The 14,440-nt window shown below is 35.7% G+C and overlaps 1 protein-coding gene across 2 annotated transcripts; it reads right to left on the reverse strand.

The window, feature by feature from the left end:
* Positions 1-760: 760 nt before the first annotated feature.
* Positions 761-12,400, reverse strand: LOC132105675 (podocalyxin-like). 2 transcript variants are annotated; one of them, XM_059510965.1, is made up of 7 exons: positions 12,053-12,400; positions 3,030-3,626; positions 2,373-2,524; positions 2,250-2,279; positions 1,633-1,744; positions 1,306-1,505; positions 761-1,124 (listed from the first exon to the last, which is right to left on the reverse strand). In XM_059510965.1, exons 1-7 carry the CDS (start codon positions 12,081-12,083, stop codon positions 927-929), a joined length of 1,320 nt encoding a protein of 439 aa, XP_059366948.1. In that variant the 5' UTR covers positions 12,084-12,400; the 3' UTR covers positions 761-926. The 2 variants fall into 2 exon arrangements, with proteins under 2 accessions (XP_059366948.1, XP_059366950.1); XM_059510967.1 differs by having other exon boundaries at positions 761-1,121; positions 12,053-12,399.
* Between the last annotated feature and the right edge of the window lie 2,040 nt (positions 12,401-14,440).

Below are 14,440 nucleotides of genomic sequence, written 5' to 3' on the forward strand. Positions count from 1 at the left end.
ACAGAAGATGAACACATTATGGAGGAAGCATAAAAATAAGCATTATATACAAGCACAATTACATTCTGCTGAAATAATACAAGGAAAAGTGATGGAAATGTTTAAAGTAGTAACACAATGTATGCTTAGTTTTATCAGGTAGAAACAACTTTGAGTTTTCTTTTCATAACATCATTTTTAAAAATCTAATAAATGTAAAATGTCAGAAATCAACTGGTCAGAATCTGTGAACCTTAAATCCTTAAGTAATTAGCATGTGAAACATAAACTTTACATTGCTTGACCGCATCTTAAAGGAGTAGTTCACTTTCAGAATGAAAATGCTCTCATCATTTACTCACCCCCCACTTGTTCAAAACCTATATGAGTTTCTTTCTTCTGTTGAACACAAAAAAAGATATTTTGAAAAATGTTGGGATCTGAACAGTTGAGTAAATGATGACAGAATTTTCATTCTGAAAGTGATCTACTCATTAAAGGCATCTTAAGGCACAATCCTAATGCAAAGGCAGTGAATTCAATGCCTTATTTTGGCCAGCTTCACATTTAGAGAATGCAGTCCCAACATGCATTAGTGGGAAAAAATATTCCAAGATGGCGAGCAAAATCTTAATTCTTTTTTCAGTCAATACTGAAAATGATTGGACCAAATCTTTTTCATCACAGATTGTACATTGACATTCCATTAACAGATTTTCCCTTTCTCATCCACAGTGACACACAAAACCTGAAAATGTTTCCACTATTTCTAGCACATAAATGACATTCAACTACTTTATTACACCATATACACCCGGGCACCAAATGAAACCATTGTCATTTGATAGTCTTTATGTCAATCTCTGCTTTCTCTTCATCCTGGCCGGTCACAGTCTACCGTAATGAGAGCAGCAGGTTTCCTTCTCCAGACGGTTCATCTGATGCCATTACAAGTGTGTGTCTTCTTCATCAGGTATGTCCTCTTTCAGCAGGTTGTCTATGGGGACGATCCAGCTGTCGTTGAACTCCCTGTTCATTGTCAGTTTTTTCTCTTGCATCTCCGGCTGTACCTCCATCACCTCCAGCGTAGGATTGTCATGATAACCGTTTTCCACTGTCTGGAGCTCTTCTGTCAGGTGTTGCTGCCGAGGGGAAGTACAAATTGGGATGTTAAACCGCATTTCGCTTTGGAATTCAGAACTTAACTTTTACCTTTGAATTGAATTAATTAGAAAATTCATAATTCGTAGATACATTTATAGAAAGTAGGCCCCAAATCAAGCAATGTGAGTCTGATTCATCTTTGTGTTTGGAATTGAGCATTACCTGGTTCTTCCTGTAGGATCTGCGATGATAAGTGCAGTATGCAGCAAAGCAGCACAGAATGAGCACCAAAGCGCCACAAGAAGCCAAGATGGCGATTAACGTGTCTGGTATTGTGTCCTTGCTTAAATCCTCTCTATGAGTAGTATTGTTTGGAGCTTCACTGACTTGTTTGTAGTTTTCTGGCGGTATCACATGCTCAGCTGTAAACAGAAAAGGAAGTGAATTACTATACATTTTTTGTACTTATGTTATTGAATCAAAACCTACTATCCAGTGGTTTCTCTAGAAAGGCTTTAATCTGTTTGGAAGCCATAACATTTCCCTCACCATCTATTATTACTGTTGCAGTTAATCGATTGTCATGAATTGTCACGTTGATAATGCAATTTCCTTTAATCGTCTGAAGCAGCGTCTTACAGGTTTGACCCAGGACGTGATTCTGTGTGAACAAAATAAATATTAGAATGTAATATCTTGTTCAGCTGCATGTTTTGCTAATTTTTAAAGAGAATCAGTTGATTTTTGTTAGGTCATTCACTTTTCATCAAGAAATGTGTTCAGGCTACATTTAATAAATTGATCGGTATGAAGGTCTGTTTCTGCCATGGAATAAAAAAAATCTATCTAAAGGTAACTGCAAGTCAGAATCATGAGAAAAAAAGTACTGACTTTTAACTGTATGACTTTTTCAGTTCAGAATTTGCTTGGAGTTCACTCACAATTCTCTTTCTTTCTTTTTTTTTTTATTGTGAATGGTGAATGGTGAATGGTTTTTATGGTGAAAACAGGCTTCCTTACTTTTGTGATTGATTTTACTACTATTTAACGGTGTATTTAAACTTCCAAAGTTCATAGAGATATTGATATTGACTTGTAAATGTAAATGAGCTCTCTGTGACCAGGACTGGAGTTATTGTCAGTGTTATTGTCATTTATGTACTCACCTCATTGCTTTTGCTTGGATTAAAGGAATACTGCAGAAGAGATAATCAACAGTATCATTTACAGTATCTGGATCAATAATATAAACAATATATAAGGAAAAACCATAAATGTTAGTATTTTACGTGAATTAATTCTTGGGGAGTGTTAGTTGTAATCTCTTCATCCCTTCGCAGGCCTGGTCCGATCAAGGCAGTAGTTGTTTGTGGTTTCGTTGTCCCAAGACTTTGAGAAGCAATAGATTTAGAGCCTGGTTCTGTTGTGATTGGTAATTCAGCTGAAAAGTAACATGAAAAGGAGACACTTTTTAATAGTTCACACTAAATTTACAGTCTGTCATCCTTTGCTCACCCTTTTGTCATTCTGAACTCATTTGTATTGCTTCTGCTGAACACAGCAGATTTTATGTTGAGGACTTAATGCTATTTCACCTACAACAAGCACAAAATTAAAATTGTTATTAACTGAAAGTCTTACCTTCCACTGTAGCACTCAAATCTCAGTTGCATACAGTTGGATATCTATTAGTGATGCCAAACTGAATTGGTTTTTGTGTGTTTTGTAACATATAAAAACTCAATATAAAAGTACAGTGTGAACATTCTTAAAAAGTGCTGCTTTTGTGTTCAGTGGAAGAAAGCAAGTCATATGAGTTTTCAATGAAATGAAGGTAAGCAAATAACCACTGAATTTTCTTCTCTTTTCATTAATAAATATTCAAGCATTGTTGTGTTGTGTTGAGCAGTCATAAAGTTTGTACTAAAGTGATTCCTGCGACTTACAGTTTTTGGTAACAGCAGATGGGGCTGTCTGTGTAGACATGAGTTGGGTGGTGCCATCTCCTTTAGAAAAAGTGGTTGCAAGTTTAATTATGTCGGTGGTACCTTGTTTGGGATGGGTTGTGGTGAGAGTTGTAGGTGAATTTGGAGGAGTGTTGGTTGTAGTAGTGTGGGTAGTGCCTGCATTGGATGTCGTGGGTTGAATTGTTGTGGCTTGGGTTGTGACTTGACTATTTTGTGTAGATGTGTTAATGTTTATCATGTCAATGTCTTGATTAGCCACTGTTGAAGATGGCCCAGTCTGATCTGGTGAAGTAGCTTTAGTGGTTGGCGCTTGTGTAATGGACTCTGATGGAGTAGTGGACTCTGATGGAGTAGGAGATTTACTGGGCTCCAATGTGGTGGGTGTAGTGGCACGTAGAGTGGACTCTGATGAGGCAGAAGAAGTGGTGGGTTTAGTGGAACTGAATGAGGTGGGAGGAAGAGTGGATTCAGTGGAACTGGCTGCACTGGCACCCACTGAGGTGGGTGAAATGGAACTGTTTGGGGCTGTAGTTGAATTATCATTAGCATTGCACTGCATGCCTTGCAGGAGGGTGCCTATAAAGAACAAGCAAAACAGATAAGAAAGAGTGTAAGAATATACTGGTTTGCAGACTCAAAATTTCTAATTGATTCTGTGCAATTGCTGTAACGCAGCATTTGAAGTAAACAGTAGCAGTGCTGGTGAAAATGATTCTGACTTACCACTGTTGTTTGATGAACTCGTGAAAAAAAACAGAGCGAGAGAAAAAAGAAATGGAGCGAGAAAAAAAAGAGAAAAGGGCAATAGACATGAGTAGAAACGCGAATGACAATCTAACTGGCTAACAAATGCTAACGCGTGGTTTTAGAATAAAAGTAAACAATTACATAAAATAAAATAAAAAATTAGTTTGATCGACAATATCAGAAATATGATGGGAATTAAGTTATATTTTATCAATTTAAACAACTGAGAGTGATAGTAGGATAGAGATTCTACAGAAAAGTGAAGCTACACAGAGCTACAAAATCACAAACCATTCAGCAGCACGGCAGACAGGAACCAGTCTACATCCAGGTGCTATAATAGCTCATTATCTTGATGTAATGGTGGGAGTTTATCTCTGTTTTTAGTGAGCTGGACAGGACACTCCATACAGTAACTTAGGAAGTAACACACCTACTCTTATCGGTGGAACCACAGATGCCAAAACAATGGTTTCCAACACGGCTTCATAGTCTTTCAAGGCTTAAAACAATAGCCTTTCCTTAATTTGAGGCTCTCAAGTTCATAAGTAAATTTTTGGTAATCAAGAGATTCTTAGCTACTAACCCAGTATTTATCAGAGATTAATATTATATCCTGTGCAGAACAATAAAGAAAAACCAAATGTAAACTGATATTACTATTAAAACATCATTGGCTCATTCTAGACACCACAGCAACTGTTTATATCAATCGGTCCAAGACTTTATGTGATAAGTGACTGAAACTCCTACATCTGCACAATTAATTTCCACCGTTGGTGCTTTTTACCAGAACTGGCCACCCAGAATGAAGATCTTGTAAATCTTATCCCACTGGGATGTCAGAACAATAAGTAGTGGTTGTTGTAGAAACAGGGCATTGTTGCTGTCGGGATGGGAGATCTTGATGAGAGGCTGTTCATCTTGTTTAGTTTGCCAATGTTGTCTTTCATTAAGCCCTCTGTCTAATCACCATCTTATCACAGCCTTGCATCTTTCACCTGCGTAGAAACATCGTACTCATGGGTAACCCCTCACAAAGGCATATGATCAGTGTTGGGGAGTAACTAGTTACATGTAACGGCGTTACGTAATTTAATTACAAAATAAATGTAACTGTAATCAGTTACAGTTACTAAGAAAAAGTGAGTAATTAAATTACAGTTACTTATGAAATTTTTAAAGATTACAAAGGGGATTACATTTCACACATACACATACAGATTTAAATGATTTCTTCGGAGACACACGGCCCTATAATTTCCGCGATGCAGAAACATAGTCTGGTTCGTAGAATCCAGTCATAAAAACGGGATTGCTATTGCCTAACGCGGACAGAATATGCCACATTTTGGACAAATAAATCAAAAGTAGGTCAGTACACTTGAATCAAAGCATAGCCTAGTGTCTGTTAATATTAAGCCGCGAAAGACATTATGAATCCTGCACGTTCTGAATGTCTGTGGAGAACAGGCGCGGACCGGACATCTGGAGAACCGCGACAATTCCCGGTGGCCTGGCAGACGATTTGTCCCGCTATTTTAATATTATTATTGTATAATTGCCTGCCGAATGTACTGTACTAAAGCGATCATTTCCGAATCCGCCATTCGATAATTACATCTCTAATAATTCATGGATCGGTTAGTTGTGACTGGCAATGGTTGGGCGCGCGCGCTCTCCGCGCCTCCGCCGAACGGTTTGGATCAGACTCAGAGTAATCAATGCGAGAGAGAGAGACCGGAGTGGAATGTAGCGCACAGCTGGAGCAGAGAAGCAAAACTACTGTTCAGGGTTTGCAGTGCAGGTCAGTTTCATCTGTAAAGATGCTATAGTAGTTTTGTATTTGTTCACTTAGTCAAGGAGCAACAGCACATTGATCACACTCACTCAAAATACTGCATAAATGACATCATTATTATCTATTGTAATGTTGCAGTAGTAATTAAGCTGAAAAATAATGAGATTTTATTATAGGTTTAGGGGAAGCTACGACAGACAACTACACAACCCTTACGAAAATGTATGTTTTAATATTTTGCTATAAATCCAGAGACAAAGGTTACTATTGCCACAAAGCACACAATACACCATGCCACAAATTAAAAATTATTTTACAAATGTATTTATTTAAAAACAAATACAAATGGTAATCCATTTGCAAATAAATAAAACAAGGTTAATGTACTTTTATATAATAAAAGCATGGCAAATTTGTCTGAGGGAAAAACATGACTCATGAATTAGGATTTTTCTATAAATATATTGAAGTGATGCACTCATTTTGACATGTAGGCAATTTAGAAAGTATAGTTTTGTTAAATCTTGAGTATTAAAGTCATGAGAGAAATGGATAACAGGGCAAAATAAAGAGACTGAAAAGAAAAATGGAAGTGAAGGTGCAGTTCAGGAGAGGACTTATAATTATTTTGCATGTCCCCAAACTAAAGATTTAAACCTTTTTTATGTCAGGTCCATACAAAAAATAGTGTTGTCCATGAATTTGTTTGTATGAGTTAGAGATTTCCTGGTCTGAAATTATTTCCCAGTCCACCCCTCATGGAAATTGATGCAGACTTGCGGTTTCATTTACTATACATAGGCCTACTGAAGCTCGGAGTGATTTCAACCTCTGCCGTCTCGATATATTAGTACATGAACACATAAACACAATCTCTATCATGAATCACTTCATGAGCATTTAACTTGTTTTGAGAAAACTATCATCATATACAAAGAGCAGCAATGTTTCAGGAGTTTAGTACACAGAATAGGAGGTATGCTTATTACATAAACATATTTGAGTTGATGTATATGCTTTTATTTATTATTTTTTAATTAACTTTTTCTTTCCAAACTATTGTCAGAAGCAGTGTTTCCTGTAACTATGCAAAGATTTGGTTTCAAAAAAAGTTTCACTAAACAATTTCTTTTAAATTTTAAATTTGCATTGAACTTCAGATCAATCTTAAAGTAAAATGCAGAACTAAAGTCTGATTGTGTGGTGGATGTGTTCAAATTTGATCATCTTAATTCAGGTGATGAAGGATGGTGAAAGTCTGACAGTATTGAGCTCTACTTTAAGGTTAAACCTGCATAGTGTAAATGTTGACTAACGGTTGCAAATAAGCATTTATTAGAGATTTTTAAAAGTAATCAAAAAGTAATCAAAAGTAATCAGTTACATTACTTTAATAAAGTAATTGAAAAAGTTACACTACTATTACATTTTAAATAGGGTAACTTGTAATCTGTAACCTATTACATTTCCAAAGTAACCTTCCCAACACTGCATATGATACGCTCTTATATCTGTCCTGCAGACTCCCACACTCTCACTGAGATTCTGGAGGTACTGTGTCAGTAATCCCAGATAACAAGAGATAAACTTGCTCACTTTAAAGACTGGTATCAGATCAAATGTAGGTGATTCTGTATGTGTAGCCTAAAATATTATATTTTTCTCATGAATTATGTCTCTCAGGATTGCTGCCAGAACCTTGGTTGGGAGTCTTTTTAGGGATAATTAAGATTTTTAAATGTTTAATGTTTAAATGCTCTGTTAAAATAACTGTTTTAAATTTTAATATATTTTAATTTATTCCTGTGATTTGGAAAGCTGAATTGTCATTCATCATCTTTGCTGATTTGAGGCTCAGTTATTAATAACAGTTCTTACTATTATGTGACTTACTATTATGCCATGACAAATAAATTTTAAATTACATGTTGAACTAAATTAAATATTATTACAATGTAACAATTTATTGTTACAATTTCAACAAACAGAAAACGTATTTTTTTTTGTAAACTGTAATAATATTACATCTTTTGCAGTATTTTTGCTTAAATAAATGGAGCTATGGTGAGACTTCTTTCAAATACATAATTAGTCCATACATTTGACTGGTTGTGAAAATGCTGATGTTAAAGGGATACTCCACCCTAAAATGAAAATTAATCACTTACCCCCATGTCGTTCTAAACCCGTAAAAGCTCTGTTTGTCTTCGGAACACAGTTAAAGACATTTTGGAGGAAAACCTTGAAAAGGCTTGAGTCTGTCCCATAGACTGGCAAGTAAATAATAGTGTCAAGGTCCATAAAAGGTATGAAAAGTCATCGTCAGAATACTCCATCTGCTATCAGACATGCAACCTGGGTTGTAAGCGAATAAAACAAAAAAAACGACTTTATTCAATTCCTTTGTCAACGGTCTTCTCTTATTTACTTGGTAGTCTCAAGCCTCCAGGTTTTCATCCAGAATTTCTTAAATTGTGTTCCAAAGGCGAACAGAACTTTTAAGGGTTTGGAACGACATATGGGGAAAGTGATTAATGACAACATTTTCATTTTGGGTTGGAGTAACCCTTTAACTCCAGTAAGTTTGTATTGACTCTGTTTATGAGCTTTATCTAAAAGTAACACTCTTTCATTTGAAGGGGCAGTTTTGTTGCCAGGAGTGTTTGTTTTAAGGCCATTAATAAAGTTGTAAATTGTTCCTTAATTGCAGTCTGGGGATTAATAAAGTTGTATTACACTGTATTGTACTAATTTCTTTGAATAGGACGTGCACACCCTCAGTCTACCAACCCCTCCCCAGCTGTGTGCAGGACCTCTTTGGGCCCTTAGCATGCCCCCTCTCCCCCTGATAGTGTCCTATTCAGGGGTAACTGAACAGGCCCATCGGCCCATCGGGAGGGGGGCAGGGAAGATGGGGATTGGGGGCTCCTTTATGGAGCTAAGTCACAACTAACCCCTTCTATTGAGGCGAGGAGAGAGACGGTGAATATAAAAATGCACACAATAAATGAAAGAGGGACAGAAGAAAGAACGATGGAGTCTGAGAAGGCTGGACAGAAGCTGAACAAGGTCAGCGGGCATTTATGTGCCTGACTCAAATGCATTCCTCATGTCACACATTATCAGATGTCATTATAGAGTACCAGTAGAATTGTATAAAATTTTTTGAGGACTAAATACTGAAGTGCCACATTTTTTTCTTATTTAAGAGTTTTTACAAACACTGTATTTATGAGCTGCATTTGAGCTCATCTGCTGGAGGGAATGTTTTTTTTTTTTGGCTAAGAAAGTCTAGCTGCTACTGGTGCAAAGTATCCGTGATCAAGTGAAGGATTCATGGGTAGAGACTAGAGAGGGGAGGCCAGGTTAGAGGTTGGATTAGAGAAGGGAGTTGAAGATCATGGCAGTGCCAGTTACAGACGTTATACATAATAACCAGATGAGAAAAGGAGGGATGAGAATGACGGAGGGGCCATCTTTGCAATCTCAAGATACAGAGACCAGTCTCTCCCGCCCTTTGCCTAAGACATCTCCCTTGTAATGTTAGATGCTCTCACGTTAAGCAGGGAATTACATTACTTCTAGGTGTCAACTTAAAGGGATAGTTCACCCAAAAATGAAAATTTGATGTTTATCATCTTACCCCCAGGGCATCCAAGATGTAGGTCACTTTGTTTCTTCATTCTGTCACTTAATTTTTGGGTGAACTATCCCTTTAAGACTAAAAGATATCAACATTGGAGTTTTGTGTCTTTTATTCGATGAACAGATCCTAATAGTTTGAGGCCATGATGCTAGTTGGGTCAAAATAAAGTTTTAATTGATACAAATATACTCAAATTCTATTCTTCTGAGTTTTCTGTTCATCAAAGTATCCTGAAAAAAAGGTTGGTTTCCACAAAAAAATATTAAGTGTCAAAACCTGTTTTCAGCACTGATAATATTTAATGACCACTTTTAATAATTGAGCACCAAATCAGCATATTAGAATGATTTCCAAAGGATCATGTGCAAACTGGCTATTTGAAATGAGACAAGATATTTGCTATACTCCACCCAAACTTCCAGTGCAGAAAGGAAACACCTCAACACAGGACAAGAAACCAAGCATACCAAGGCTTTTCTTGCGTCATATAAATCAGTCAGAATCAGAATCAGAATTAGCTTTGCAGGTATGTTTACACATACGAGAAATTTGTTTTTTGTGACAGAAGCTCTGCAGTGCAACAGAATGACAGCGACAGAACAAAAACACAGATAATAAAATAATTAAAATAAATAAATGAATAAATAAATAGGACAAGTAAGGAATAACAATATACAAATTGACAATTGTATGTGCAGGTATATTACAATTGACAGTTTTGTATGTACAGATATATTATGAACAAATTGAAATGTAGACCAAGTATGGTGTTAGATAAATAAGTGTATAAGAGTTTAAATAGCGTTGTATGTTCCACAGTTATTGTCAAGTGTTTCATTCCATGAAAAATCTCTATTATCAGGAAAAAGTTGGACCGTTTGGGTGAGAGATACAGTAGGACAGAGATAGAGCAATAGGAACAGAGCAGAGGAAAGATTAAATAAGTTTCACACCTTCCCTGGGAACAGGGATGTTGACCGAATACTTTCCTACCCATTGTTCTGCACTTTCCCAAGCCTTGTGTAAGACAGCTGTCAGGCCGCATCAAGACCAGAGCACTGCCAGAGGATACTTTGTTTCAGTCAGTGTATTTTGGCTGATTTAATTGTTGAGGATTTCTTGACAGTAGAGGATGGAGGAAACTTTGTGCAACACAAGGAAGCCCTCAAAACTCAGGTTTATCAACACAGGGACCCTTTATAAATACTCTGATGTAAACAACATGGAAGGGGGCATACATTTTATCAATGCTTAGGTTCAGAAAAGCTGAGATTACAACATCCTCATTTTTGCACTACAAGAAAGCAATTTCAAATTAATCAGACCTTTTAGAAAAGGCTGACTGAGACAGAGCAGAGTCAAAAGTGCTTATGGTGCTTTTTACAAGGTTGCCCAAACAAAACAGGAGCGCTTTTCTAATGACTGTCAGGCTGATGTCTGGACAGGCAGGTGCACCGCACAGATAATTAAAGAATAACAGTCCTCCCTCACATCCCTCTCGAGTCTAAGACGCACTTCATCTCTAATAGTGTCACTGTTTGTAATTTCAGCAAAGCAGCTGACAGAAATGTCGAGTGGCACAGATGTTGCACTTCCCAGAGCTCTTTGAAGGATTTGTTAACACACACACATGGTCAGGTGCTGTTACATTAATATCCATAACTGTCAACAAAATGTGAGTTGTTTTATGATAACCACCCTTGAGTTATAAACATAATGCTGCACAGATTAGCTGGTGTGAATTAAAATATGAATTTATATTAGAATGTTTACCAATATAACGGGGTTGATCAAAAAGAGTCAGAAAATGGCAGAAAAAAGGAACATAAAAATATGTTCTAAGAAAGTTTCGCAAATGTTCCCATTAAGTTGTTATTTATTTTATTATCATTATTATTTTGTTTTAAAAACTAAATAATAATAATAAAATAAAACATTATACTTTTGAATGTTCTCTGAATGTTTTGAAACAAGTAGTAACATTTAAAATATTATTAATAATGATATGTCCAACTAAAAAGTTTCTGAAATAAAATGAACAATGACTTGAACAATAACTATTAATATTACTGGAAGAATGTTTTTTCATAGCGTTGAGAGAACTTTGTCAGAACATTATTTCCAAAGTTCTGAAAATGTTCCTCGTTAGCTGAGAAGTGTTAGACATTTGATCTTGTTTGAAAAACACTACACCTTTATAAAAATTACAAACAGATGTTTCCCCTTAACTAAATTTCTGATACATTATTATTATTATTATTATTTTACAGATTAATAAATGTACCAGACAATCGCCACTTCTAAGTGTGAATTAAATGTTAAAGTATGATCTGTGGGCTATTCCTGATCGAGAAACTGACTGAACAAGAAGCCCATAGCCAGCTACTGTATGAGCTTATAAAAAATCTAATTTGTTCCCTGAATGACTAATTTTCTGTTTAAAACTCCTCATATGAATGTCTGCATTATAATTCATTCTAGACCGTTTGCAAGAATATTAGCCTCTGTTGTCTCTTTTAAAGTGTTTATAGTGTAGGCTATATAATGAGTTTTATTTGTACAACTCATTATATAGTTGTATAATTATACAGATATATAGTTTATATATAACCCCCACCCCACCCCACCGAGAACGCAGAAATAATTGAAAACATTTAAATATTTAAATAAGTTCTGAAATACACTAGGCGTTTGAATCATCAACCTGAACAAAGTTAGCAATATATCCTGACGCCACTAATTCTTAATTATGAGAAATGTTTAATTAACATCTAAGCAGCATGCTAACGCATATGAACGTAAACTCACCTAATACAATGAGTGTCCACGAGATTGCCATTTTCAGTCCGTCAGTTTGATGCTCGCTGCTCCTTCAGTGACTTCAGGAAAAGTTTTGCATGAAAACGTGGAGACGCCGATCGGTTCCACTTTTCGTCTCGAGTTTGTATCTGCACTTTTTTGCAGCTGGTGTTTCTTTTAATCTTAAAGCCAAGAGGAGTGCTTTTGTTTGAGCTGCCTCTTCTCTGAGTCTCTACCCCACCCTGAGGGTCCGGGGATTTGGGGGGCAGAGTTTTGCTGGGTTTCCTTGGCTGCGCGGATTGTGATGTATTGAATGCGCGGAGTCGTCTGGAGTGACGTGCTGTGCGCGGATCTCAGGACAGGTCTGATGATGCAGCAGCTCACGCAGAGAAGAGTGACCAGACACAGGACTAGCCCATCAATTCTACTGTCTAGGTCTAACATCATGCGCGTCACTGTATTATCATTATAAAATAATAATATGACATATAATATGTTTTAAAAATTGTATATTATTCTAATAATATAATTGTAATAAAATATTAATTGTATAAATGTAATATCTTTTTTTTTTACACATTTTTGTTCAAGGGCTGGATCCATGAAGACCCGTGAAAAATATTGTCTACTTTAGTTATGTCTGAAATCATACATGTAACTGTTTTCAGTCCTGATCTATCATTAAATCAACATCCTGTGTTTCATTAAATCAATTTTCCGTGTTTCTAAATATTTAATGGTCTTACTTATTATAAAATTAAATAAAATGATAAACAATTGTTTTGAATAAAATGAATATAAAAATGAAAATCAATAAAACCATATATATAATATTACTAATAATAAATAATTTTGTTATAAATTAATAAAAACATTTTTATTTTATGAATTTAGTAAGATTATTATTATAATCATTATTGCATTTATCATAACTTTTTATAATTATAATTTTATGATAAATATGATATATAATGTATACTAGTTGTATATTCCATATAATATAATATAATATTACTAATAATATAAAATATTACTATTACATAATTTGAACAAATATTTTTGTTGTTTAATGTCATTTTTTGAAGTAATAATATCATGAAGTAATTTAATTGAATACATTTTTTTGCTGGGACATAACAAAGGAATCACAATATACATAATTTTACTGTAGTCTTGCACTTACAGACTTTTGTTTTTTAATAATTAAATCAAATTATTAGTGTCAGAAATTTCCCCTGAATGTCAACAGGTCTCATTTATTGGGAAGTTCACCAAATGAGTCAGAAAAGGAATGGGTTAATTAGTCTGAGAAAGCTATGTGTAATCGCAGCTGGTGTGGAGTTTGTTGTGTGTGAAGGCCAGATATGACACTGCCAGCACAACACCAGTGTCACCAAGCCAATAACCATGACAACCAAACTTCAAAAAAGTTTTAGTCTGGGAAAATCATGTTTACTTTTAAAGGGTTAGTTCACCCAAAAATTATGTCATTAATGACTCATCCTCATGTCATTCCAAACCCGTGAGACCTCCGTTCATCTTCTGAACACAGTTTAAGATATTTTAGATTTAGTCCGAGAGCTCTCAGTCCCTCCATTGAAGACCTGGAAGAAAAGACAATGCTGAATAAAGTCGTATTTTTTTTTTTTTTTTTTTTTTTTTACCAAAATGTATTTTCAATGCTTCAACAAATTCTAACTGACCCTCTGATGTCACATGGACTACTTTGATGATGTTTTTATTACCTTTCTGGACATGGACAGTATACCGTACATAGATTTTCAGTGGAGGGACAGAAAGCTCTCGGACTAAATCAAAAATATCTTTAACTGTGTTCTGAAGATGAACGGAGGTCTTACGGGTTTGGAACGACATGAGGGTGAGTCATTAATGACATAATTTTTTCTTTTTGGGTGAACTAACCCTTTAAGTGCCATAAAAGACAATACCTCCATTCAATTTTAGTTTCATGAACTGTGACCTTTTGTGACCTCCACTCATGGGCATCTACTTATGCTCCATTAATTATAGCAATAGCTCAGTGTGGGCCCAGAGAAGGCCCTCTGTTGTAACCAGTCAATAGGAAACATTGGATCAGAGCAGAGACAAAACTCCTGTCATGTCATGTGTGATTGTTATGAATTGTGGAGGGGAAATGTTTTGGGGGCTGCACAAAGGGAGATAAACACATGGGTGTTGGTCGTATTTCCGGGGCGTTTCTCTCAGTCCTGAAATAGTTGCTATGATAACCTGTTTGCCCTCTTAATGCTCGAAACATGAAACGTTGGGAGACTGAATCCATTTTACGGAAAAGCAAATTTGTTTAAATTGTCTTTCAAGTGCTTCTGTTCTTTATCTTACACTTTAGTTGAGTCGAGCCATTTATTTATTCAGATG

The sequence above is a fragment of the Carassius carassius genome, chromosome 26 (genome assembly GCF_963082965.1).
Source record: "Carassius carassius chromosome 26, fCarCar2.1, whole genome shotgun sequence".
Lineage (NCBI taxonomy): Eukaryota > Metazoa > Chordata > Actinopteri > Cypriniformes > Cyprinidae > Carassius > Carassius carassius.

Excerpts from the sequence above, each read along its gene's own strand:
- LOC132105675 (XM_059510965.1), bottom strand. The coding sequence starts at position 12,083 with ATGGCAATCTCGTGGACACTCATTGTATTAG. Across the intron at positions 2,280-2,372 it reads CTCCCCAAGAATTAATTCAC|TATTCCTTTAATCCAAGCAA; the intron begins GTAAAATACTAA and ends TCTCTTCTGCAG. Across the intron at positions 1,125-1,305 it reads GATCCTACAGGAAGAACCAG|CAGCAACACCTGACAGAAGA; the intron begins GTAATGCTCAAT and ends ACTTCCCCTCGG.